This window comes from Miscanthus floridulus, chromosome 1, assembly GCF_019320115.1.
Source record: "Miscanthus floridulus cultivar M001 chromosome 1, ASM1932011v1, whole genome shotgun sequence".
Classification (NCBI taxonomy): domain Eukaryota; kingdom Viridiplantae; phylum Streptophyta; class Magnoliopsida; order Poales; family Poaceae; genus Miscanthus; species Miscanthus floridulus.
This window is the reverse complement of record NC_089580.1, coordinates 29,366,968-29,393,237: the sequence shown is the minus strand read 5'-3', so window position 1 is coordinate 29,393,237 and position 26,270 is coordinate 29,366,968. Positions and strand designations below refer to the sequence as shown.

Sequence of the window (26,270 nt, the reverse complement as noted above, 5' to 3'; positions counted from 1 at the left end):
TCGCCGAACTGCACCATCTTCTGCAACAGAGTGTTGAGACGGAGAGCAAAGTCATCAACGTCCTCACCTGGCTTGAAGGCCAGGTTCTCCCACTCCTTGCGAAGTGCCTGCAGTGTGGACTTGCGGACGCGATCGCTGCCGATGCGTGCCATAGCGATGGCGTCCCAAGCCTCCTTGGCAGTCCGCTTGCTGGTAAGCGAGAACTGCATCTCAGGCGGGACTGCAGCGATGAGAGCATCCAGCGCCCGTCGATCTAGGTCGTAGTCGACGTCGCCATACCGGACTGCCTCCCACATGTGCCGCACCTGGAGCTTTACCCTCATCACCGCAGCCCACTCGACGTAGTTGGTCTTGGTGAGGGTAGGCCACCCACCGCCGGGACCGACGTCCCTGACAACAGCCTGGAGCCAGTGGTAACCACGGTACCGATCCGGGGAGAGAGAGCCACGCTGCCTGTGAAGGCCGCGCTCTCCATCGACCCGTCGGTACCGATCCGGGGAGAGAGCCACGCTGCCTGTGAAGGCCGCGCTCTCCATCGACCCGTCCGCCATCGTTGCCGTGCGCGCCTCCTCCAGGAGCGCCACCGGCGCGTCCGCGCCTGTCTGGGCTGCCGCCGCGCTCGTGGGCGTGCGCGGCTGCCCCAGGAGCGCCACCGCCGTGCGCGCCTCCTCCAGGAGCGCCGCCAGCGCGTCCACGCCTGTCTGGGCTGCCGCCACGCTCGTGGACGTGCGCGGCTGTCCACTGCGCCGCCCGCGCTCGCGCTGCCTCCCTCTCTAGCAGCTCGAGGTCCGCGTCGGCGGTGTCGTCAGCGGAAATGGAGCTGCCGATGCTGCCGCGCAGAGCCTCGACCTCCGCTGCCGCCGCACGCGCTGCATTCGCCGCCGCCGCTGCCTCCGCCTCCGCTCTGGCTGCTGCCAGCTCCGCCGCTGCCAGCCTCGACGCCCTTGCCGCCGCCGCAGCGGTCTCTGCCGCCGCTCGCTCGCGTTCCTCTGCCGCGGCAAGTTCGGCCTCCTGCCGACGCCGCGTGCTCGAGGCGACCGAGCGCTGAGACTGCCCTGCGGACATGACGCGCTACCGGGGGGCTGCTGCGTGGGGAGAGGGCTGCTTCAGACGAGCTAGGAGAGGAGTGAACATGAGCGGCCAGAGGAGCTGCTGCTGCCAACAGCTGGGGCTGTTGTGGGGCTGGGAGAGAAGATGAGCAAGAGATGCTCAGGCTACAGGATAATACGGCTCTGATACCAGTTGTTAGTCGCTGAATTCTCACTCTTGGTAGTAGGAGAATTCTTACTCTCATCGAGAGAGGATGACACTAGGAGTTGGGGCAATTTTCTTGTCTATTTCTCACACAAGCTCACACAAATGCCATACCAACCTGAGGGGTTGGGGTTACATATTTATAGCCTGCTAGCCAGCCAAGCATATGCCAAGATGCTAGTCTAAGATGCTAATATGCTGTCCTCTAAGATGCTGTCCTCTGGTCTAAGATGCTGTCCTAAAAACAGAAAAACAGCCACAAGGACCATGACCATGTGAGCATCATAGCCCCACAAAGACCAGCCACACATGAGACTTATCCATCACTCCCTCCGCCATGGCCTCCTTGGCCAGCGTCCCTATAGAGATCCTCGTCCTCATATTGATCTACCTGAAGTGCTTCGTCGACCTCACGAGCATTGCGGGCATCTACAAAGACTGGCGCAACGCCGTGCACGTGCCAACAAGTACTTTAACAGGTTCATCATCATAGCATCTAACCAGTTAAGCACAAGCAAAAAAAAAACTCAAGTGACATCATGAGAAAAGGAACAAGCAAATTTAGGAAGATTCGATACAAGAGTGCCTATGATGTATGTTGTGTTCACTGTTCCTCAAGAGCACCAGGGCCTTCTTAGTCCCAAGGTTGAGCTAGACGAGCCCAATCCTCTCCATCCAGAAGTTCCACTCCTCTCCCCAAACAAACAAAACCGGATTGCCTGGTATGCGGCATGTCAATGTCCCTCATTCGGATCACCTCCTGTCGACACCAACTGTCGGCACAGGCGTCCACGTCGATATCGCAAGTGCCTCCGCAACAACTAAGCTTAGCCACCTTTCCCCTTGCGTTGTAGCAGCAGCCCTAGCCCTAGCCAAGCGATGCCGGTGACATCATCTCCCTCCTGCCCACCAAGGACGCTGGTCGCGTCCCAACCCTAGCCAAACGATGGAAGCACCTATGGCACTCCGCCTTGATCAACCTCGACTGCCATGACCTCCCTGGATTCCCCACAGACGACGACGCTCTCGCCGCCGCCGTCTCCTAGATCCTCTCCAGTCTCCAGTCTCTAGCAAATCCCTATTCCTCTCTCTAGTCTCTATCTATACCCCCACCGCCCACGCCGAGGAAGAGAGAACTAGAAACTGATGCCAACCCACCTCACGCTCCATTGCTCGTGCGCTCCCTCCGCCATGGCCTCCTTGGCCAGCGTTCCTGTAGAGATCCTCATCCTCATCTTCACCTACCTGCAGTGCTTCGCCGACCTCACGAGCATTGCGTGCGTCTGCAAAGACTGGCGCGACGTCGTGCACGTTTAATCAGAATGTTTAAGAAACGAAGGTCATGATCCATTCAATCCTTTGATTTCCACCACCTCGAGATTAGTTAATGAGATGTGTCGATTTCTCCTGATGTCCTCCATGTAATGGCCATATTCTTTCTTAGTTGAGCAAATGCCACGCTCCTACAGAAGAGTCAATAAAGTACACCACATTAGCTACCGATGTTTAGTATTAGCAAGCTAGAGAACTTAGCTAAGGTGTATGAAGTGAAGTTATATACACTGACTTGAGGAAGGAAGAGTTGGAGCTTTTGTATGACATTCAGAGTCTTGAGCAGCTCCAACACAAGTGTTCCAAAAGCTAAAGCACACCGGTCCTCCATTCGGAGATGAAGCATAAAAGTAGAAAAATTGTTTACTGGAAGGCCGTATTATTTCTTCCGTAAAGCTCCGTCTTGCTTCTGCAGACGTATCCTGCTAAACAATGTGATTAGCATATGTTGTGCAAATAGAAATGACAAAATTCATTGAAGGTTGGGAAATTAAATTTTGCAGTAGATCAACGCATGTACATATCATCACCATGCATAGCACACGGATGCGTAAGCCGTCAGGATTATTGAGCTCTCTGTATTTGCTGCTCCACTCCATGGAGGTGGACAAACTCATAAGGTGCAAATCGAAACCAAATCCAATGAAACGAGACAATGCGGAGAAATACGAGAACAAGAGCGAATCGACTGTGGGCGCCTCGAACGACGTGATCAAGTCACGGTTCCCACTGGATTGCAGCCTGAATTTGTTGAGCTCGGTTGCTTGGACGTTGACGCTGTGGCGTGACATCCACGACAGGAACATGCACGACCCTCAACATGATCTCCTTGAGCGACCTCGAGCTAATAACACACAAACAAAAGGTGAACGTGTGTCACACACACACACACTACCCTTTTCAAGTCTCTATCTACACCCCACCGCCCACATCGAGGAAGGGAGAACTGGAAACTGATCCCCACCCACCTCACGCTCCATTGCTCTCGCGCTCCCTCCGCCATGGCCTCCTTGGCCAACGTCCCTGTAGAGATCCTCGTCCTCATCTTCACCTACCTGTAGTGCTTCGCCGACCTCACGAGCATTGCGGGCGTCTGTAAGGACTGGCGCAACGCCGTGTACGTGCCAACAAGTACATGGAACATGCAAATTCAGGAAGATCCGATATATCTATGAACAGATATCATGTTAGTCTCATACAAGAGTGCCTGTGAAGTATCGCTCTTGTGTTCACTGTTCCTCAAGAGCACTAGGGCCTTCTTAATCCCAAGGTTGAGGTGGATGAGCCCAATCCTCTCCATCCAGATGTTCCACTCCTCTCCCCAAACACACCGAACCGGATTGGCTGGTATGCGTTGAGAACACTGACAAGCGGCCTGTCAATCTCCCTCCTTCGGATCACCTCCTGTCGACACCAACTGTCAGCAGCTGGGAGATGACGACAAGGAAAGGGCGTCAATTACATCAGCACCTTCCCTGACGGCGTTCCCAAGGACATCGGTCGTGTCCCAACCCTAGCCAAATGATGGAAGCGCCTATGGCGCTCCGCCTTGCTCAACCTCGACTGCCACGACCTCCCTGGATTCCCCGCGGACGATGACACTCTCGCCGCCGCCATCTCCCAAATCCTCTCCAGTCTCCAGTCTCTAGCAAATCCCTATTCCTCTCTCTAGTCTCTATCTATACCCCGAGGAAGGGAGAACTGGAAACTAATCCCCACCCACCTCACGCTCCATTGCACGCACACTCCCTCCGCCATGGCCTCCTTGGCCAGCGTCCCTGTTGAGATCCTCATCCTCATCTTCACCTACCTGCGGTGCTTTGCCATTGCATGTAACATAACACAAACACAAAAGGTGAACGTGTGTCACACGCACAAACTCACACACTCACACTCACACTACCCTTTTTACTAGTTATTTCTTGTGGTAAGTACTAGTTATTCTTCTGGGAGTACTTTTACTAGTTCTTACGAAGTGCACCTCTTCCTGCCGATGTTGCTTCCCGTAAGAGTAACAAGGTGAAAAACGGGAATCAAGTGCCATTTCATCTTAAACAAAATCCAATCTGAACTGTGAAATGGAAGCTAAGTGGCATCCAATTAATTCTCTATACCCTCCTTGTTCAAAAATGGGACTGCAGTATGTAGGCTTGCCTCAAAAAGAATTTGTCAACTTGAAGCAAACTACTAACATCAGCTTCTTGCAGTATATTTCCAGCAAATGCTTGAGACAGCTCTCAGCTCTCACCCACATCAAATGGTTCTTGCAGCCAATATCACGTTACCTACAAAGATTATGCCTAGTAGGTTATGCTTATTTTCTTCAACTGAGGAAGAACATCCATTCATTATATATATTGATCAAAAAATCAAAATTTCAATAGCATAAGACCATAAATTCGTAAGTACTGGCTAATATAGCATCCACGAATTTGACAACGTACTGATCAGAACATCTTGACCATGTATTCAAGTTTGAGTATATTGCAGCTTCTGGTTCACTATAAACGACACGTGTCGTAAAGCTACGGTAAGTGGTCCCAGCAGAGAAAGGGAGACCGAAACCACTAGCTGTTCAGCAAATCCCTATTCATCTCTCTAGTCTCTATCTATACCCCCACCACCCACACTGAGGAAGGGAGAACTGGAAACTGATCCCCACCCACCTCACGCTCCATTGCCCGCGCACTGCCTCCACCATGGCCTCCTTGGCCATCATCCCTGTAGAGATCCTCGTCCTCATCTTCACCTATCTGCAGTGCTTCGCCGAGCTCACTAGCATTGCGGGCGTCTGCAAAGACTTGAGCAATGCCGTGCACGTGCCAACAAGTACTTTCCCTTATGGAGCGCACCTCTTCCTTCCGATGTTGCTTCCCGTCGTGTCATCATCGATGCACCAGCCGTCTCGGCGCTACACAGCCAGGGCACCGGTGACTGCCCCGGACTGGGGGGCTGCTCCATCGGCGATGCGAGCGATAGAGAGACTGTGACCTGTGAGCTAGTTAAGGAATTGGGTTTGGGAATGGGGAATTATTCGGCGGCCATTACAAGTGTTACCCTGCAGCGGCGCAGCCTCCCAGCTTTCAGGCCCAAACCGAGAGAGTGTGATTGACTCGAATCTTAATAGGATTTGATCCATCATAACACATGTCCAAACTTCATCCTCAGATATTGCAATTAAGTTCATAAAGGACAAGATACCTTATACAATACAGTACTAGTATATGATACAGACAAATGGTAAAACTCGTTTTTATGGGCACGGGTCTTGATGTGCTGCTGCTGCTGCTGGCATCCCTCTCCTTTTGCACGTCCAAACCACCTCTGACTAGCACGGTGCCGATCCATCCAAATGCATGCATTGACGCCGTGCACTGCGTCATGTAATGTAACAGACACAAAAAACGTCAAAACGTATAGTGTGTGTGTGTCACACACACTTTTTACTAGTTATTTCTTGTTACCATGACAGGAGTGTGGACAACATAGAGAAGTACAAGATGGCAAAGAAGACTGCAAAGCGAGCTGTAAGTGTGGCAAAGGGTAGAGCGTACGAGGATCTTTACCAACATTTGAGTACGAAGGAAGGAGAGAAGGACATTTATAGGATGGCTAGGGCTCGTGAGAGAAAGACAAGGGACTTCAACCAAGTTAAGTGCATTAAGGATGAAAGGGAGCATCTCTTGGTGAAGGAGGATGAGATCCAACATCGATGGCAAGAGTATTTTGACAAATTGTTCAATGGTGAGAATACGGACACAACCTTTCAGTTGGATGACTCTTTTGATGACACCAATAGGCGCTTTGTGCGGAGAATCCAAGAATCTGAGGTCAGAGAGGCGTTGAAAAAGATGAAATGAGGTAAGGCGATGGGACCGGATGGTATCCCAATCGAGGTGTGGAGATGCCTCAGGGACATAGTTATAGTATGGCTAACCAAGCTGTTCAACCATATTTTTCGATCGAACAAGATGCCTAACGAGTGGAGAAGTATATTGGTACCGATCTATAAAAATAAAGGGGATATTCAAAGTTGTACTAATTACCGGGGAATTAAGTTGATGAGCCATACTATGAAGCTATGGGAGAGAGAGAGCATCGCTTGAAAGCAATGACGCGGGTCTCTATGAACCAATTTGGTTTCATACCCGGAAGGTCAACCACAGAAGTCATTTTCTTAATAAGATAAGTTATAGAGCGGTATAGGGAGAAGAAGAAGGACCTACACATGGTTTTTATTGACTTGGAGAAGGCTTATGATAAAATACCAAGGAATGTTATGTGGTGGGCTTTGGACAAACATAAAGTCCCAACGAAGTACGTCGGACTCATTAAGGACATGTACAACAATGTTGTAACTAGTGTTCGAATAAGTGATGGAGACACGGATGACTTCCCGATTAGGACATGACTACATCAAGGGTCAGCTTTGAGCCCTTATATGTTTGCCTTAGTGATGGATGAGGTCATAAAGGACATACAAGGGGACATCTCTTGGTGTATGCTTTTCGCGGACGATGTAGTGCTAGTTGATGAAAACCGGACAAGAGTGAATCAGAAACTAAAGTTATGGCGGGAGACTTTAGAGTCCAAAGGTTTTAGGCTCAGTAGAACTAAAACTGAGTATATGATATGTGACTTCGGCACTAGTACTCGGGAGGAGGAAGATATTAGTTTGAAAGGTCAAGTAGTGCCTAGGAAGGATACCTTTCGATATTTAGGATCAATGCTATAGAGAGATGGAGATATTGATGAAGATGTTAGCCATAGAATCAAAGCAGGGTGGATGAAGTGGCGCCAAGCATCTGGTGTTCTATGTGACAAAAGTGTACCACAGAAGCTAAAAAGCAAGTTTTATAGGACGACGATTAGACCTGCTATGTTGTATGGTGCAGAATGTTGGCTTACGAAAAAACGACATGTTCAACAGATAAGTGTCGTGGAAATACGTATGTTGCGTTGGATTTGCGGTCATACAAGAAGGGATCGAGTTTGGAACGATGGTACATGTGATAGATTAGGGGTAGCACCAATTGAAGAAAAGCTTGTCCAACACCGGTTGAGATGGTTTGGACATGTCCAACGGAGACCTCCAGAGGCACCGGTGCGTAGTTGAATCCTAAGTCAGGATAATAACGTGAAGAGAGGCAGAGGAAGACCGAAGTTGACTTGGGTAGAGGCAATAAAAGGAAACTTGAAAGGATGGAATATGCCCAGAGACTTGAAAGGCTTGGAAAACAGCTATTCATGTGCCTGAACCTTGATTGCTTCTGCTGGGTTTCAACTCTAGCCTACCCCAAGTTGTTTGGGACTTAAAGGCTTTGTTGTTGTTGTTGTTCTTGTTCTTGTATTTCTTGTTGTAGTAGTTTTACACATTATCTATATTTCCTGTGGGGCACTTCGCTTTCCTTATTGCATTTGTCCACTATATTTCATCCATTTCCTAAAGGCTGGCGGACTATGCTAGTGATTCCAGAACTAGAACAAGAGGTGAAGCTTCTCTCAAAATCAAAGTCTACTCGGAAGGTATGAATGACACTCAGTTGCTTGTAACAATTTTATTCCTAACAATGAGATATTATTTATTAACTGGGCTCAGGCTTTGAGATATTCCTGTGCATGATCAGCACTTCCCTAGAACCAATAATTTTCATGGTTGTTTTCTATTGAGATTTGTTCTCTAGGACTAGTTATACTGAAGGTAAACCAAAATATTGTAGCAGAAGCAGCTTGCCAAAATATTTGAGGTTTACCTACTCAACTTGAGTTCTTTCAGGAAAAAAAAAACTACTCAACTTGAGGCCAACATGTTATGTAAGTAGAGACTATCTTGACCAAAAAAGTATCAGCGGCTTGTTCATATCCTTTCATTATGTGATATTGTTCTCAGACTTGGACATCCGGATATTGCCAAGTTCATGTGGTCTATCACTCTATTGTCACAAACATGGTCGTGGCCTTTTTTTACGTGCTATCTATTTCAGGAGCTTAGACATTTTAGAATGGAGCGTGATTCAATTGAAGACAGAATCCATCATCTTGAATGGTCTCTTAAGTAAGTTGAGAAAGTTTATTTAAGTTAAATTCTATTTTTACTGTTATGCAGTTACTCCACATTCTATTGCTTTAGCTTTGAAGAACTAACTTGAATCTTCTAACATAATTGTACTTTTGCGTCAAAGCTGTAGTTTCCTAATTGATTTGCCCTCTCCTCTTTGTTCAGACTTGATGATGTCACAGAAAATCAGAAGAAGTTGTTCTCTGAACATGACAATCTGCTGGTTGGTCCTTATTTTGATTCATTTCGTTGTCAATTCCCTCCATTCCAAAGTGTCGACTTGATATAGCAAAGTGTCGACTCCTATACTGACTTGATATAGCAAAGTGTCAACTCCTATACGGGAGAATGGGCAATTATTCGGAGGAGATTGGCGGCTGTTATAACCCAGCTGCCCTAGGCTTTGATGGCCTGATGGGCAGCGTCCCAGCTGCCCAGAGAGAGTTGGGAGGAGGGTGTGTCTGGGAGAGAGGAGAGTTCTCAGCTTTCAGGCCCAAACCGAGAGAGTGTGGTTGGCTCGAATCTTAATAGGATTTAGGCCCGGTTAGAGCGTCTAATTTCTTTTGTCTTCTATTACTTTAATATTTATAGGCCGTCTGTTTGTTTTTGCTTATAATCGGTTCACCATGGCCCTGTTTGGTAGCAATCACAAGCATAGAAAAAGTACGACTAAGATAAGTTGTTTTGATCTAGTTTCTGCTTTTTTTTTTGAAAAATTGCTGGCACGATTATGCCAGGCAAATATATTGATAGAGAAGAGGATCTAGCTTCTGCTTTTTAGTACAAACAAAGATGTGGGGAACAATTAAGCTGTACTAGCGGAACAACAAAATTGTCACAGATGGGATAGTCAAGAATATAACATGAAGGCTATTTTTTCACTTTAAATTGGGCCAAAACATACTCTATGTGAGCTAAATAACAAAGAAATCGGAAGACAGAAAAATAACATAGCAATCAGGAATTCAGGATAAAATAAGCCTTTGCGCATGAATAACATAGCAAACATGCTCTATGTGTTTCAGAGGTATGATGGTCATGGGTTGGTTATGCGTGTGCGTGTGTGTTTGTAAACGTCTATGTATATTTGTCGGCATAGATGTCTGCAACACAGTGGGAGTCATTCTGAGAAAGTTAGGGTCGAATTGAACAAATAACATTGGATGTTTCAACGTATAAGTAACACGTGTGTGTGTGTGTGTGTGTGTGTGTGTGTGTGTGTGTGTGTGTGTGAGAGAGAGAGAGAGAGAGAGAGAGAGAGTGAGAGAGTAGAGAGTAGAGGGTAGAGCTCTACAATGTTAAAGCATTCACATATATGTGCATTCCATACACTAGATAAAAAAATGATTCATGCTCCTTAAAACAATTGGTACATGTTGGTAAAAATTCTTTTTCCTTTGATGGGGACTTTTTATTTTCATTTTTAATTGCAGAAACAGAGAGAGCATGTTCGCCGCCTTCATCAGGAGGCTCAGAGGCAACATCATCAGAAGGTAATGTTCTCAGTTACACAACTGCTGAATTTGTTCCCTGCGCTTTTTATCTTTCTAATTGTTTGCTTTCCGTTTGAGTTCAGTTTCATAAGGTGTGGGGACAGCTCATGAAGACTGGGTACCAAAATTCCAGATTTGCTCATCAGGTGCAGAACGTTCAACCACACTTGCTTAGAATGTTACGGGCAGCAATGTGTGGACTGACACAAGATTTTGTTTTCACTTGTTTCCGCAGGTTGAGAGATTTGCATGCTTGTACAGCAGCCAGGTTACAAACTTCGGTTTGTATTCCCCCAACAAGTACTATCGTCCGAGCGAAGATTACATGCCCCACGAGTTTGATGTGCTTGGGCTGTAGGAGCAGTCCCTGCTGCTGCTTGGAGTTCCCCGTTGTAATTGACCCGCAGCAGGATAGGAGGGTGATTTTAGTTGTGACAATGTAGTTTCCGTATTTATAGACAGAAAGCTTCACCCATTGTGAAGGAGCGAAGGTATAACTATAGTAACCACAGTTCTTCTACATATAACAGTAACTTTACCTGTATATAAATATGTGCATAACTAGTTTAGGAGGCAAAGGAAAGCAGTCCCGATGATGTCTGGAGTGAACATTTTGAATTCAGCGTTTTGTTAAGTGTCCCAACCATAAGTCCATAACCATTGCTAGCATGCTTAAGTCAGGCTGACGTCTCGCTGAAAAAAGCTTGTTTTTTTTTATTCAGAAAAAGGCTTGTTTAGTACGCACAACGTGGCAACGTCTGACTTAATCTTTCAGCTTCAAAGGTTAGCGATGCAAAGTAGGCGGCGTTTCAACCCGACGCAAAGGACCGCTCTTTGTGTGCTTGTCCCGACGCAAGGGACCCCTCTTGGTGTGCTCGAGAGGGCACTGACTTAAATCTTCAACCCCCGTAACTGATATAAACTCAAGTGATGCGTATTATTTGTCAGCAAGCGATAAGTAGTAGACTTATGATGTCTAGTAGTGTGTTGCGCGTTTGTGATGATGTGCAAATGTGCGCGTCATCCTTGTAATCGAAAAAAGACCAAGCCACATAAAAGAGAGGCGCGCAACGGTCCAGAGCGGAAGCCTATTTTCATTAACGCGATGCGAAAACTACATATTATTTGCAAGCGCGCGATAAGTAGTAGACTTCTGGGGTGTGGGAGTGTGTTGTGCGTTCGTGATGGTGTGCAAACGTGTGTGTCATCCTTGTAATCGGAAAAAGCCCAAGCCAGGTAAGGCCTTGTTTGGATGTGCATGTATTCATCTTAATCCACATGTGTTGAAGTGGATTGGAGTGGAATTAAACTAAATTCTATTCTATTTCATTCTATTTCAACACATATGGATTGAGATGGATACACATGCATCCAAACAAGACCTAAAAGAGAAAAAGGCAACGGTCACTCCTACAAATGTGTCACACACAACTATACAAGTGTGTCTCACACACATTCGTAGAAAAAAAATGTTGTTCCACACACCGCTGCATATGCGTGTGAAAGAGAAAAGACAACCGTCATTCCTACAAATGTCTTACACACATAGCTATACAAATATGTCTAAGACACATAGCTATACAAATATGTCTCACAAACATTCGCAAAAAAAAAGTGTTCCACGCACTACTACTTATAGCTATACAAATATGTCTCACAAACATTTGCAAAAAAAAAGTGTTCCACGCACTACTACTTATGCGTGTGATGTGAGTATGTCTCGATCAGCCTATCTTCTTTTTTTTTTCCTGAAACAACGCATACGCTCACATAGATGTATGCACGAGCTACTTTATGACGATAACACAACTTACTTTATGACATTTTTAAGAAACTGAGCCGACTGATCTTGAAATTGATGAAGTCGCCATAAATAGTATCAGCGCGTGAAGCTTAGGGCATGTTCGACAGGACTGAAAAACACTGTTCCGGCTGATTGTTGTGAGAGAAAATTACTGTTCTGGCACGACGTGAACAGTGATTTCGTGAGTGATAGAGCCAGCCAGCCGGCCGGCAATCAGCCAGCCGAACAGCCTCTTAATGGATGGGCGCAATCAAGAGAAAATGCTGCAATTGAATGTCAAAAGAAGAGAATTTTAGTGCTTGATACAATGGTAGGGGCTTGCTTGTGTATTTTAGGATGTGTGACGATCACACTGCTACTCTCCATAGGCCAATAAGTATATATAATTTGTTTGTTTGTTTAGTCATATGTTGTTTGTATACATAAACCAGAAGCAATTAGTTCACTTTAGCTCTCATTTGCCAACTTGTAGACTAGTCGTTAGTTGAGATGTGGATTAAAATCTAAAAATTAAACCATCTATTTAGATGGCCTATGACTAATTTTTAGATGATTAACAGTTAGTCCCGGAGATTGATGCGGTGATGATTAAACAAGGTGCAACGTCGTCAAGGTTTGATTAAACGGCTTGCATGCGCGCGTTTCAGAAGATGATGAGGCGCATGCGCGCCTGAGAACAGCGGGGGTCTTCGCTTCTGATTTAAGCAGTTGTTCCGATTTCCCAGTGTAATGCTCCTGAGCAGATGTCCGGACGTTTTTTTTCCCTATTGGATGCTATTTTAATTGGATCTAACAACGGTCCAACAATTTCTACTTGCCATATTTCTCTCTTACATCGCTGCTCGTCTTCCCGCGGCACTAGGGCGGGATGTTTGTGGCTAACGACGTTGTGCTTGTCTTTCTCCTTCACTGTTGACCACCTTCCATCACTACCTCTTTCTCCCTTGCCGCCCTGCCTACTCGTGACCGCCAGTAGCAGGCACGCAGGCCAGTGGCGAAGCCAGACAAAAATGGCGTCGGGTCAGTACTAATATACACCGGGGTCTTTGCCTTTGGATAACTGTACAAAACAATAAGTACCACTGAGTTTGCGCAAATTTATTAGGGTCAGCTGACCCCGACGACAAAGCCTAGCTTCTCCTCTAACACAAGCGCCGACCGCCGCGTGTGGCCAAGTGGCCAGGAGAGGTGGCCATCGTAGGCCGGGGCCAAGCCAGGCGTAGGCGCAGCTGGCCGCTGCTAGGCCGCGCCACCATCCTCGGTCGCCGGCTTGACAGAATCGATCGTCCCCCCGCTCTGTGTTGCGTCATACGGAAGAAGAAGGATGAAAACCGTATCTTGCAAGAGTATGTTTCAAGTGTTTCAGATGATTCAGACGTATTTTGCAAGTGTTGTATATCGATGTTGCCAAAGTAGATCGAGATGTTGCACATGTTATAATGACTATACACGTATGTTTTAAGCGTATGTTTCAAATGTTTTATCTGTCCAGAGTATGTTGCAAGTGTTTTATCTAGGTATTGCAAAAATAGATCTGAATGTTGCATATACATGCATGTTGCAAGCATATGTTTAAAGTGTTTTTAAGTGTTTCAAACCTATGTTTTGCAAGTGTTTCATCTGAATGTTGCATATGTTTGCAACGGTTTTCAAAAGTTTTTAAGGCGTTTTCATAAATGTTTCAGACACTTGTTTTGAATGTTTCATCCATCTTCTTTTACATGTTACAACTGTTGCATCCGGATGTTTTAAAAATATTGCACATGTGATTTGTACGTGGAATCGGAATTCTTGCTGGATCTCTCTCCTTAGCAAGAAGAGAAATCAGCTACGTCTACGGTGTACGGGTACCGGGTCCCAACTCCAAACAGACCTCAGGAACGAACCGCCTTGATCCGTTGGGCCCCTGCCGCTCTCTCGGACACAGCTCAGCCCACCCCAGCCCAGGCCACACGCGACCCGCAGCGCGTCTCCTCCTTTCCTCGTCCACCCGGCCATCTCCGCAGCCACTAATACGCAGCCCAGCACCGGCCGCTCCACGCCTCCCCACCTCCCTCGTTTCGGTCCGAGCACATCGCCTCCGCCGCTTCGTCGCCGTCGAGGTCGCGCCACCATGGCGGCGCTCCTAGCCCGGCAGGCAGCGCAGGCGCTGCGCGCGAGGCAGACGGTACGAATCCCTAGCCCTTTCCGCCTGTGCCCGGCGCTTCCTGAGTCCAGATCCCCTCTATCCGCTCGCGGATTCTCAGATCGAGAGCCTTGTCATTCCTGGGTGCTGCCGTTGCGGATGCGTGTGTGACTCTGTGGTGCCGGTGTTTGTTCCAGGCGCAGCTCGGGCCGGCCGCGTCGGCGATGCAGGGGCACCTCCGTACCTACGTGAACGCGGGGATTCCCAAGCGGTTCAAAGGTCACTGCTCTCCCCCCTTTCTACTGGGCTGTTTGCCAGTATTTGTACCACAAAAATAATGCGATTCATGTTGCGCTGGTTACCTATATGTTCAGAGTAGTGTGCAAGAGCACTGAATTACGGGATGTATGAAACTGTTTGGTCTTGGATTATTGATTGATTGTGTGTCATTCAAGTTTCAGTCAACATGACATGCTCAAATAGGACAGACTGGGGAACTTGAAATCAGAAATTGATGAGGATAATTCAGCCCAGTTCTATATGAGTGTCTGGTTTGCAACTAGTCGTCTGTTGATGAGTTTTAGTACCTTCGGCAGTGTGAAAGAGCAGTATATGAAACTTTTCAGGATGAGTTTTGGGTTACCAGTTAAATTTGACTTTCAAGATTCAGCCAACACGAAATTCTCAAATATGAAGTTGTGCCTTGCCTTCTTGGTTTATTTAAGTGATTAGGCAGATTACTATATGAGCTGTATTTATTCACACTTGGATTTCCATGGCATACTTAATTTGAATTCACTCAGTGTTACTGTTCTCTGAGTGTTTAATCCTATTTAATGACCAGAGGATGAGGAGAAAGAACAGCTTGCAAAAGATGTCGCAAAAGATTGGAATGCTGGTGAGTTTCTGATGATGTTTTTCTGTGCATTGGACGATTATGGTCATTGGCAATTTTGTTTGTTGCTGCCGGGATATTGTTGCCCCCCTCCCTCTCATTGTGATTTTCTTGTTTCAGTGTTTGAAAGGAGCATCAATACATTGTTTTTGACTGAAATGGTCCGTGGCTTGATGCTAACTCTCAAGTACTTCTTTGAGAGAAATGTTACAGTAAGTGGTGAATTTGGCATACGACGTTATGTGTACTGTAGTTGCATGCTTCCATTGACTGTTTTTATCTCACCACATTGCAGATTAACTATCCATTTGAGAAGGGTCCTCTGAGTCCCCGCTTCCGTGGTGAGCACGCTCTCAGACGTTACGAATCTGGGGAAGAGCGTTGCATTGCTTGTAAACTATGCGAAGCTGTAAGTTGTACTTATGTTTAAAGTTTTCTTACTTCAGATGATGAATATCAAATACAGCCAGGAACCAGTTGTTTTCCTGTCTTTCCCTAATAGTAGTTGTCAAATCAAATATTCAAATCCCAAAAATACCAGTTACCTACTGGTATCTGTGCTGCCAGGGTCTGAGATTTTTAGCTAAATTGGAACTCAAAACCCTTATTGTGGGTCCTTTTGAGTTCATAAGAGTTACTATGATTTTAATATTTTAATGTATCTTGCCTTGAAAATATATTTGAAATGTAAGTCACTTGAAAGCAAAATCATTTTTGTCATATTGCTGCCCAATGTTTTAGGTGCTCCTTATCATCTTCCAGTTGTATATGGAGCAAGTTCATATAAGGTGGCCATGGAAATTTTGGAGGGGGCATTATACATTCAATTGTGAAATACCAGCAATTCATGATATGGAGATAAAAATTGATAGGCTCCTTGTCTCCACTAACTCATACTAGATTTACCAAACACTTTGGTAAAAAGTAATATATTAATTGAATATGCTTGCTTCAACATGTGGTGTTTCTGACTAATTTAGTATGGTGAAATGGTCTTTGTTATACTAGTGTAGTGGGGTATGTTTGGCTTATGATGGTTGGATTGTTGATGGTTCTTTAGTAACTAAGGTGGCAGTTATTGATACATAACTCTTGACTATTTGAGCAGATATGCCCAGCTCAGGCAATTACAATTGAAGCTGAAGAACGTGAAGATGGCAGTCGCCGAACCACAAGGTAATCAAAATGAAGCTCCCTCTCTCTCTCTCGTCTATAGAACTATGCTTTGCTCACTGTGTTCTGCAATTAAACTTTAATCTGAACTTGTGTTGCTTTTATCTCATCACAGATATGATATTGACATGACCAAATGCATTTACTGTGGGTTCTGCCAAGAGGCTTGCCCAGTCGATGCTATTGTTGAGGGGCCTAACTTTGAGTTCGCTACCGAGACACACGAGGTAAACTACGTGATTCCACTGTAGTTTTTATCTCAAGTTTTTTAAGCCTTGCTGCTAAGCCTTGACATGCAAATGATGCAGGAACTACTGTACGACAAGGAGAAATTGCTTGAGAATGGTGATCGCTGGGAGACTGAGATTGCTGAGAACTTGAGATCTGAGAGCCTTTATCGCTGAATCTGTCTTCCATTGTGGTTGATAAACTGGGTTCTTCCATTTTCCATATTTTGGTCAACTAGCTGATGAATAAACAAACCATATATCATAACTTAGATACCGGGTACCATGTTTTTGTACCTCGGCACCATCTGTCTGTTTTGTTCATTGCCTTGCTAAAGGTGGCACCAAATGTTCTTTAATGGGAAAATTCCTTCTGTAGCACTGAGCTGTTCTCAGTCAGACCTTATTTTGTATACAATGAAGCAGGAAGCTGTGCTCAGGGCTCATTGATTTGGTGAATGTTCACATGCTTGTTTTTCACTCTGTTTTTAAACAAGCAACGTTTCAACTAACTAGCTTGCTGTAAATGTCGTTTATTTAAAAACAAACGGAGGTAGTACCAAAATTTTGAACTTGGGATGTTGCAGGATACCGTTGAGTCCTGGAGGGTCTAGTCTATGTACGTGTCTGCCTATCTATGACCTTGCAGGTCATGAAGCGGTGAGGAACTTTTGTCTGGTACTAAATCTGAGAGGTGGTGTCTCTGACATAAACGTATAATTTGTCTGGTAAATTTGAGATCGCGTCTCCGAAAACATAAAACATCATTTTATGTATAGATTGGAGAGTCTATACGTGTCTGCCTATTTATGTCCTTGTCTGGTAAATCCGAGTGTCGTGTCTCTGACATAACATCCTGAGATGGCGTAGAATATACTGCCTGCCTACCACGTTCTCTCTGTTCCAGAGTTATTAAGATCAACTTTTTTCTTTTTGCATATTTCATTTCATGTTCCACTTTCTACTATAAGACTGCGACACTTTGCTGCAAGAGTTAGCACTGTAACTTTTCCTCCACTTTGAGCAGTGTGTTCATCTGCAACACAATAGTCTATATCTAAGTAAACACAATGGTCTATATCAAAGTTGTAGTTAGATTCTGAAGGTGTTTAGTAACATATAAAGTATTCTTAAATTCTCAAACAAAAGCTTTCGTAGCTCAGTTGGTTAGAGCACCCGTTTAGTAAGCGGGAGGTCTTGAGTTCGACTCTCAACGAAAGCAATTTTTTGCAGTTCGGTTTTTTTTTTCAGTTCAGCTTTTTTTTTCTTTTTTCAGTTCAGCTGTTTTTTTTTTCAGTTCAGCTTTTTTTTTCCTTTTTTCAGTTCAGCTGAAGGGTTTTGCAGTTCGGTTTTTTTTTGCAGTTCAGCTTTTTTTTTCTTTTTTCAGTTCAGCTCAAGGTTTTTTTTTGTTTTTTCTTTGTTGCTTTTTGTAACTTTTTTTGTGCGGTTCAGTTTTTTTTCTTTTTTCAGTTCAACTGAAGGTTTTTTTTTTCTTTGTTGCTCTTCTTTTTTGCAGTTCTTATTGCTCTTCTTTTTGTAACTTTTTTTTTGCAGTTCAGCTTTTTTTTTCAGTTCAGCTGAAGGGTTTTTTTGTTTTTTTCTTTGTTGCTCTTCTTTTTGGCAGTTCTTATTGCTCTTCTTAACTCTTTTGCAGTTCAGCTTTCTTTTTTTCTTTTCTTTTTGCAGTTCAGCTGAGGGTTTTTCTTTGTTGCTTTTCTTTTTGGCAGTTCAGCTGAACTTTGAGTTTTTTTGCTCTTCTTTTCGGTGGTTCAGCTGAAGTTTTAGGAACCTTTTGCAAAGTTTTCTGCTCTGCTCAATTCTCGCTGATAGACGGACAATGGCATGACTACATTTACACAAAATCAATAGAGCATCGCTTACTTCGTAATCTTGCTAGCATCGCCATTGGCAGTAAGTGTTCTATTTAGGTTATTAAAAGGTTGTAGATCTGTAGCTCATAGATCAAATTTATCTAAAGTAGTTTAAATATATTTATATATAGTCCAAACTAAAAACAAAATTAATTATCTTTATTGGATTTCTTTGATCTAAGCTCCTGCGTGGGACTAAGGTCATGTTTAGTTGTACACCAGAGTTAGCCAAGCCAAATTTTAGTCTGTCGTAGAAATTTAGCCATCATTTAGTTCTAGGTTCATATTTGGTTAGCCTAGAAACTTTGGCGTGCGCCACTGCACCAGCTACAGTCAACCGCCTTGGTTTTTTTTTATAACAAGCGCTTTTATTAAGATTAAGAACAGTTTACATTATGGGAGAAAGGCTCTGTGTCAAGCTGAGGTTGGTTGCATATGCATCGAGGTTTTTTTTGTTATATGATACTTTAAATAGTAATATCTATTTAAACTAAATATCTGACTTTTCAATTTCATTTCACCATTATTCTCATTAGGATTTTATCTACAAAACAAGACCATTATTTGTATGCAACATCGGATACAGGTTTTGTATATATAGTCAAATCCAACTGAGGATGTTTTGTTTAAATGTTGCCATATCCGTGGTTAAGAGAAAAATACTCCTCTTAGTTGTCATCTTGGGGTTTCCATATGAAAACCACATTGACGGATATCTCTATAATTTTAATTGGGTACATTTTGGAATCAGAATACAAGAATGAATTCATGATTATTATTTAAGTACCAATAGGGAGTATGATAGTAGGACGACTAAAGCCCACTATCATGACATCGCGTCAAGGGATTAACAAAATATTTTCTTGTCTCTATGTAAGAGTTTAGGAATATTTTGCTTCCCTATGTATAGAGTTTGTGATGCAACTATCCACTAAGCAAAATTTCTCTTTACATTTGGATCGACTCCCGTATAGGTCTATATATAGCATGAAGAATATAATAACATTCTTTGCAAATATATAGATTACATACAAGTTAATTAATAGAATATCAAATGTGATGGCACATTATTGTGATATTCAATTAAAATTGATGATAATATTTTATATTATAACACCAAAATGGGACGAAGATACTAGGTATCTTTGTAAATGGAAGACAAATTTGGTCTCCAAAATGGATCAAGCGAAGTAAATTCGATGATCGTGCTCTCCATGCTCATAAGACCCACTTATTAATTAAGTGTTTGGTTGCTACTTGGTTTTTTCATGAAACTTGTGAACAACTGGCCTTCCTGGTGGTGTCAGGTTAAAGATAGAAGCGTACTTCATATCTTTATTGTTGAGCCGGATATTTATGTCCAATGGATTTGTAATACCGATCAATTAAATGTTTCAAGGCATGACATTTCTAAGTTATGTGGCTGTAACATACACAATTGGGACAAAATATGGTTCTATCATATTTGAGAAATGCCTTGACCCTAAAGAATGTACAGGGCTGCTACTTATTTTTGCGTTAAATCTTACCATTAAAGTTCTATGGATGGCATTACTACATGGCATCGAACTTATAATGATTCTAAAAATTCAATGTACTTCAGATGATAGAGCATCACTATAATGCTAATGATGATTCCTCGATAAGAGTTTATCATACACTTAGACCTGAAATAATGTAGGAATTAATGTAGAATACATTTGGTAAGTTGTGTGCTTTCGCGCAAACACAATGTGGGGGATATTTTGGAACAACATAATTATATTCTCAAGTAGACTTAAGATCCTAGAGATAAAGTTATGGTCAATCATAGTTGGCATTGGGCAGAATGACTGCCTTGTGTTGTTCGTATCACTCATTGAAAGCTAGCCATATAGTGTTTCGATTTACACCCATTGAGATACACATACGTGTGACCTGAATGTATATGTTGCTTTATTTAAATAAAACTCCGTATTTAAATTGATCATAAGTGATGATGCTCTCTTATGAGGAGCATCAAATATTGCCATGAATCCATAGAACATCAAGTTTAATATTACGTCCATTGACCATGTTAGATAATGGTGACCATCAAGAGCAAGAGATCAAACTCTTTGCTGACTATTATTCTAACAAGGTTTAAACCATAGATTTTATGAATTTACACTAAGGGTAAATTTAAAATTGCTATGGTGATGTTGTATTAATTAATGCAAAATAAATAGGAGACAAGATCTATCTCACTAATAATGTAAACCTCATTTATGCTAACACATTAGAGGTAGTCATATAGATGTAGACCTCTAATAATATGGACATAGTCTGTTGAACAGTAGATGTCAAGTGGTGTATGCAATTTGTATAAACACATTTTAAGGTAATCATCAAAAGATTGATGTAGACCTTAATTAATCAGCAAACGAATTGGGTACACACGTTGAGGATAGTCACTAAGTTGTGGACTCAGTGTAGATCCCGCAGTAGCAACAATGGTGCTACCTTGTGTATAGCCAATAGGAATGCTGATTAATGGTAGTCATCTTGTGAAAAGATGTAGACCGTATGTTTCAATTTGTGATGTTGTATACGCACATTGAGGATATTCACTAAGAATTTAGTGTAGATCCCACAGTAGCAACTATGGCGCTACCTTGTGTATGGCCAACATACAATGTGGAATATTTGTGTTATACAAATAATGAGGTAATACACTTAATTGATTTTTCATTAAAAAATATAAGCGCTATAAGCTTTAAATAAAGCTTAAATGGGCTTAACATAAAATGAAAATTGCAAATAACAAAGTAGTTGCAATAAAAACGTCGTGATAATAATATTATATGTTTATTGGGTTGTCAATTTGGACGAACACTTTAAATAATGTAAATATAATAATACATCTTTATTGGGTTTACTGATTTGAACCAACACTTTGAACATGTAATGCTAATAGTACATGTTTATTGGATTTGCCATTTTGGATGAACACTTTGAACAATACTAAAAAAATCCAGAAAATATAGGATCTAGAAAGTGAATTTATAGTGGTAAATTCATTTGCAGCTGTATATATTACGATGCAATTTCTGATGACGCATGTCTCAAAAATATTTATTTACATAAGGTAAATATTGTGCATCATAGTTGGTTTTAAAATATATATATATGGTGTAAAATGAACATAAATATATAGACATGTTAAAACCTGATGGTTAAAACATAATTCTCGGAGATAAAAAAAACATAATTCTAGAATACATCAATAATCTATTAGGATTATCATGTAATTCGTAAGAGAAAGAAAGATTTTTGTGCGAATTTGCACTGCCTTGTCCCCAAGGACGGTTTCTCCATCGGTAGAAAACGTCACGCGGCCGAGATGCGGACGTCGCCGCTGCGGGAAGTCGCTCGGGGGGGCGCGGACGCCGATACGCGGTGGCCGCAGGGGCCTTAGGCGCGAGGTCACGGGCACGGAAGCCGCCAAGAGCCGGCCATCGCTGCTGCCGGGGAAGGGGCCTCGGACTGGGCCGGCCGTCGCGCGGGCCATGGGGATAGCGGAGCCGCCGTTGCCGATTTGGGCGAACGGGGCACAACCATCGCCGCCGGCCCTTATCGCCGATGAGCCGCGGGCGCGGTGGCCTGCAGGGCTGCCGGTTGCCGGCGCTGGGGGCCGCGAGGAGCGGAGGACGCGTGGGCGGCCAACTTCGGGCCGCTTCGGGGGGCACCAGCCGCGGCGCGAGGCCACGACACGGAGGCCACTGGCGGCCGAGTCGCCAGCCACGGGTGCCGACTGCCGACGACGACAGGGTACCAGGCTCGCGGGCATGGCCAGTGTTGCCGTCCTTGCGAGCAGGGCGTGGCCACCATCGCGGCCGCGATGAAGCCTGGCCTCGGGACCGACAAACACGCCGCCGCATGCCAGGGCCCAGCCAAAGAATATGATAAATCGAAGACAATCAATAGCGGTGGTTTACCGTCCTTTATCTTCTTCTGGTTTTGTTCTGAATTCGTTCTTTTCTAGGAACGCCGATGAAGAAGCGTTTCCATTGCCATCAACATTGAGTTCTTGATTCTGCACACCAAAGAACATGCTTACGCAGTGTGTTGATGGCCCTTGTGTCTATCTCGTTGTTGGAGATGACAACAGCAGTCTTGCAGCGGAGACGGCGTGGGAGAATCTGCATCACCAGCATCGTCATCCTCCTGCCTTCTTGATCGTAGAGCAAAGTGCTGATAACGTGTTAAAGCGTGAATGTAAATGAACAAGATTTGGGAGAACTGTTGCTTTCATTGATCTCGAAAATATAAATACAAGTGGAGGAGTGTCACGAATGGACACGACTGTTCTCAAAAGACATGTCCTCTGGAACTAAAATTAACTGTCTAATTATATCCACTAATTCTATGCTTGATGGATGAGATCACTTATGAAGAGACGCCTGTTCGTCTGTAGACGTCCGTTTACGTATAGGTGTCGTTTCACAACAGTATGTGTCGTTTCACAACAGTATTGTTGCAGTTGGTTCGGAGACAACATGAGGTGTGATATGCCCGGCAACATGCTTCTCCAACCCCACACACGGGTCTCTCCCACGTTGTGCTGGCCGGCGCCGCGCCCGCGCGCTTTAGTCGGGCAGCACGCTCCGAATTTGGTGAGTTTATCGGGACGGATCGTCACTGTACAACCCGATCAAACAACGTGAAAAAGGCGATCGTCCCGTCCCGTCCACGACCACGAACAAACACACCCCCAAAAGTACACACATATCTTTGGAACCAACAGTGCTTAAGCGAGATACTTCAATCAACTACTAGAGCAGTTCAGCAAGTGACATGAAAGCAAAAAACAACAGTACCCACGACGCAAACGCAAAAGGTTTTTCGACACCACAACATGGCTCGACAGCCAAAGAGATTCATGCAAGCAGATCAGTACTCCTCGTCCTCCTCACCGTCATCATCGCCGCCCTCTGCAGCAACCTCCTCGTAGTCCTTCTCCAGGGCGGCCAGGTCCTCGCGAGCCTCGGAGAACTCTCCCTCCTCCATGCCCTCGCCAACGTACCAGTGCACAAACGCGCGCTTGGCGTACATGAGGTCGAACTTGCTGTTGATGCGGGAGAACACCTCGACTACGCTGGTGGAGTTGGAGATCATGCACACGGCGCGCTGCACCTTGGCGAGGTCGGCCCCCGGCACCACCGTCGGCGCCTGGTAGTTGATGCCGCACTTGAACCCCGTCGGGCACCAGTCCACGAACTGGATGGTGCGCTTCGTCTTGATGAGGGCCACCGCGGCGTTCACGTCCTTGGGCACCACGTCACCACGGTACATCAGGCAGCACGCCATGTACTTGCCGTGCCGCGGGTCGCACTTGACCATCATGGAAGCCGGCTCGAACGCGCTGCTGGTGATCTCCGCCACCGACAGCTGCTCGTGGAAGGCCTTCGCCGAAGAGATCACCGGCGCGTATGAGGACAGCATGAAATGGATCCTCGGGTAAGGAACCAGGTTGGTCTGGAACTCATTCACATCCACATTGAGGGCACCATCGAACCTCAGGGAAGCAGTAAGTGATGAGATCACCTGCACACCAAAACAGTTTAAGGCATACATTTTAGCATCGGTTTCAAGGATGTATGAACAAAACCAGAGCACATATGTATGAACAAAACCAGCACATCCCCACCAAGTATAATGCAATTGTTCTACCTGAGACACAAGGCGGTTCAGGTTGGAGTAGTTGGGCCTCTCAATGTCGAGCGAGCGCCTGCAGATGTCATAGATGGCCTCATTGTCGAGCAGGATGGAGACATCAGTGTGCTCCAGCAAGGAGTGGGTGGAGAGCACGCTGTTGTAGGGCTCCACAACAGAGGTTGACACCTGGGGAGATGGGTACACAGTGAAGCCCAGCTTGGATTTCTTGCCGTACTCCACAGACAGGCGCTCAAGGAGGAGTGAACCAAGGCCAGAGCCGGTTCCACCACCAACAGCATTGAAGACCAGGAAGCCCTGAAGCCCAGTGCAGTTGTCAGCGAGCTTGCGGATGCGGTCAAGGCACAGATCAACAATCTCCTTGCCAACTGCATGAACAAGAGCATGATGCATCAGTAATCAAAACATAAATGAGTTGAGATGAGCTTATTCTGTGGAACACAAAGTTTTTAGATGGGCAATTACTTGTGTAGTGGCCACGGGCAAAGTTGTTAGCAGCATCCTCCTTGCCGCTGATGAGCTGCTCAGGGTGGAAGAGCTGGCGGTAAGTGCCAGTGCGCACCTCGTCGATCACAGTGGGCTCAAGATCAACGAAGATTGCACGGGGCACGTGCTTCCCTGCACCAGTCTGGCTGAAGAAGGTGCTGAAGGCGTCATCATGGTGTCCCGCGGTCTTGTCTCCAGGCACTTGGCCATCAGGCTGCGTATAACAGAAAGGTATTAAATGCAATTTAGATCATATCGTGAAAGGATCAAAGGATCATGGTTCAGCATACCATCAATTTAATTAGTATTTGATTCTAAAGGCATGATGGCAACTCATATTCATAGGAAAGGGAAATTTCAGTTTAGTCATAGTTGCACAGCACAAACTAAAGCGGCATTCCCATATTCTCAATTGGAATCAGATCGAAGAAATGGAAACAACATGGGTCAATTTTACAGAATCAGAGCTTGATTCACAAAATAATACAAGTAGAAACAGATATATCGCAGTTCATAGGAAAGAGAAATTTCATTACAGTCAGATTACAGTTGCACAGGACAAACTAAAGCATCATTCCCCTAGACCAATTTGTAATCAGATCCAAGAAATGAAAACAACATGACTAGAATTTACAGAATCAGAGCTTAAATTCAGGAAATAATAATACAAGGAAAATTCAATCAACTCCCAGTCGACAATAACAGATACAGTTCAAAGAGAAATTTTATTACAGCTGCACAGCACAAACTAAAGCATCATTCCCCTAGACCAATTTGGAATCAGATCGAAGAAATGAAAACAACATGAGTAAAATTACAGAATCAAAGCTTGATTCACGAAATAATAAGGAGAATCCAATCAACTCCTAGTCGACAATAACAGATACAGAGATAGCGCAGTTCATCCACGCACAAAACAGATCCAAACCGACCACGGAACGGCCGATGAGTAATTACGACATCGCAATCCGTCTGAGAATAGGCGTGACCAGCAACAAACGGGTGCATACGAGATGTAAAATTCGGTCGGAACAGCATGTTATTTCCGCCGCAAAGTATTAATCGCAAACGAAATCCACAATACACCCAAACACAGGATGATCTCAGTTTAAATCGCACAGGAAATTTCGAACCCTAGAGATACTAGTACTACCAACAGATCTGACAAAAAAAACCTAACCACTTCACCCCGATTCAAGTACTAACGCCCTGCAACTGCGAATCGTAGAACTCCTCGACAACAGATCAGAAATCAATCGAAAACGATGATAGAAACGCTTAGCGAGGAGGATAATATGACGCGATCTTACCTGGATGCCGTGCTCGAGGCAGTAAAGTTCCCAGCACGCGTTGCCGACTTGGATGCCGGCCTGCCCGATGTGGACGGAGATGCACTCCCTCATCTTCCTCCCCTCCTCTCAAACAACCGCGCGCGACGGCTTCGGAAGAGACCGGGACTCGCGCGAAGGCCGGTCGGGGGAGGACGGAAAGGGGAATGGTCGAGGATCGATCGATCTGTCGAGAGTGGAAGCGCTGGCGTTTGTGAAGACGCCGAGGTGAAGCGATAAATGCCTCCCCGCCCCGCGGCGGCTTTTATAGGCAGAGTGGGAGAGGCGGCCGCGGCCGGCCCGTGATGGTGTGGCGCGGCGCGGTAGACCTAGCTCCGTCTGGTTCGGGGCTGACGACGTGATGGTGGCCCACGGCGCAGCCTCTGGGTTAACGACCGTTTGGCTTCGAACGGCTCTGAGGCTTGCGTGATCAGCGGCCGGCAACGGTCGGAATGAGCTGTGGCGGGCGGGTCCCGCGGAGCCGGCGTGCTCGGGGTCTCGGCGATATTTACCTTCGGTCGTGGATGTTG

General features: G+C 45.1%; 3 protein-coding genes and 1 non-coding gene across 5 annotated transcripts in view; 3 read left to right on the top strand and 1 right to left on the bottom strand.

Moving 5' to 3' along the window:
* Window positions 1-10,733, top strand: part of LOC136471081 (uncharacterized) — a 28,196-nt gene extending 17,463 nt beyond the window's left edge. For both annotated transcript variants that reach the window (XM_066468841.1, XM_066468899.1), the window contains exons 12-17: window positions 8,036-8,112; window positions 8,571-8,641; window positions 8,810-8,867; window positions 10,078-10,137; window positions 10,221-10,283; window positions 10,373-10,733. In XM_066468841.1, coding sequence (XP_066324938.1) covers window positions 8,036-8,112; window positions 8,571-8,641; window positions 8,810-8,867; window positions 10,078-10,137; window positions 10,221-10,283; window positions 10,373-10,495 — 452 coding nt within the window. In that variant the 3' untranslated portion in view covers window positions 10,496-10,733. The remainder of the gene's footprint in view (window positions 1-8,035; window positions 8,113-8,570; window positions 8,642-8,809; window positions 8,868-10,077; window positions 10,138-10,220; window positions 10,284-10,372) is intronic.
* A 3,169-nt stretch (window positions 10,734-13,902) lies between these two features.
* LOC136477179 (uncharacterized) lies at window positions 13,903-16,814 on the top strand. The gene is made up of 8 exons (XM_066475249.1): window positions 13,903-14,108; window positions 14,264-14,345; window positions 14,911-14,964; window positions 15,082-15,173; window positions 15,257-15,370; window positions 16,070-16,137; window positions 16,250-16,361; window positions 16,443-16,814. The coding sequence occupies exons 1-8, from the start codon at window positions 14,055-14,057 to the stop codon at window positions 16,536-16,538; spliced, it is 672 nt and encodes a 223-aa protein (XP_066331346.1). The 5' UTR covers window positions 13,903-14,054; the 3' UTR covers window positions 16,539-16,814.
* A 695-nt stretch (window positions 16,815-17,509) lies between these two features.
* Window positions 17,510-17,583, top strand: TRNAT-AGU (transfer RNA threonine (anticodon AGU)). Its single transcript has one exon. It is a non-coding gene; the product is annotated as a tRNA-Thr (tRNA).
* A 5,400-nt stretch (window positions 17,584-22,983) lies between these two features.
* LOC136470993 (tubulin alpha-3 chain) lies at window positions 22,984-26,017 on the bottom strand. Its single transcript, XM_066468752.1, has 5 exons — window positions 25,890-26,017; window positions 25,723-25,857; window positions 24,392-24,626; window positions 23,924-24,294; window positions 22,984-23,797 (listed from the first exon to the last, which is right to left on the bottom strand). The coding sequence occupies exons 2-5, from the start codon at window positions 25,813-25,815 to the stop codon at window positions 23,144-23,146; spliced, it is 1,353 nt and encodes a 450-aa protein (XP_066324849.1). The 5' UTR covers window positions 25,816-25,857; window positions 25,890-26,017; the 3' UTR covers window positions 22,984-23,143.
* Between the last annotated feature and the right edge of the window lie 253 nt (window positions 26,018-26,270).

Bases quoted from the DNA above. Each gene is read 5' to 3' on its own strand.
- LOC136477179 (XM_066475249.1), top strand. From the start codon at position 14,055: ATGGCGGCGCTCCTAGCCCGGCAGGCAGCGCAGGCGCTGCGCGCGAGG. The intron at 14,346-14,910 runs GTCACTGCTCTC...TTTAATGACCAG, and splicing joins GATTCCCAAGCGGTTCAAAG to AGGATGAGGAGAAAGAACAG. The intron at 15,371-16,069 runs GTAAGTTGTACT...CTATTTGAGCAG, and splicing joins CTTGTAAACTATGCGAAGCT to ATATGCCCAGCTCAGGCAAT.
- LOC136470993 (XM_066468752.1), bottom strand. From the start codon at position 25,815: ATGAGGGAGTGCATCTCCGTCCACATCGGGCAGGCCGGCATCCAAGTC. The intron at 24,627-25,722 runs GTAAGATCGCGT...TGTTATACGCAG, and splicing joins GCCTCGAGCACGGCATCCAG to CCTGATGGCCAAGTGCCTGG. The intron at 23,798-23,923 runs GTAGAACAATTG...TTTGGTGTGCAG, and splicing joins TGAACCGCCTTGTGTCTCAG to GTGATCTCATCACTTACTGC.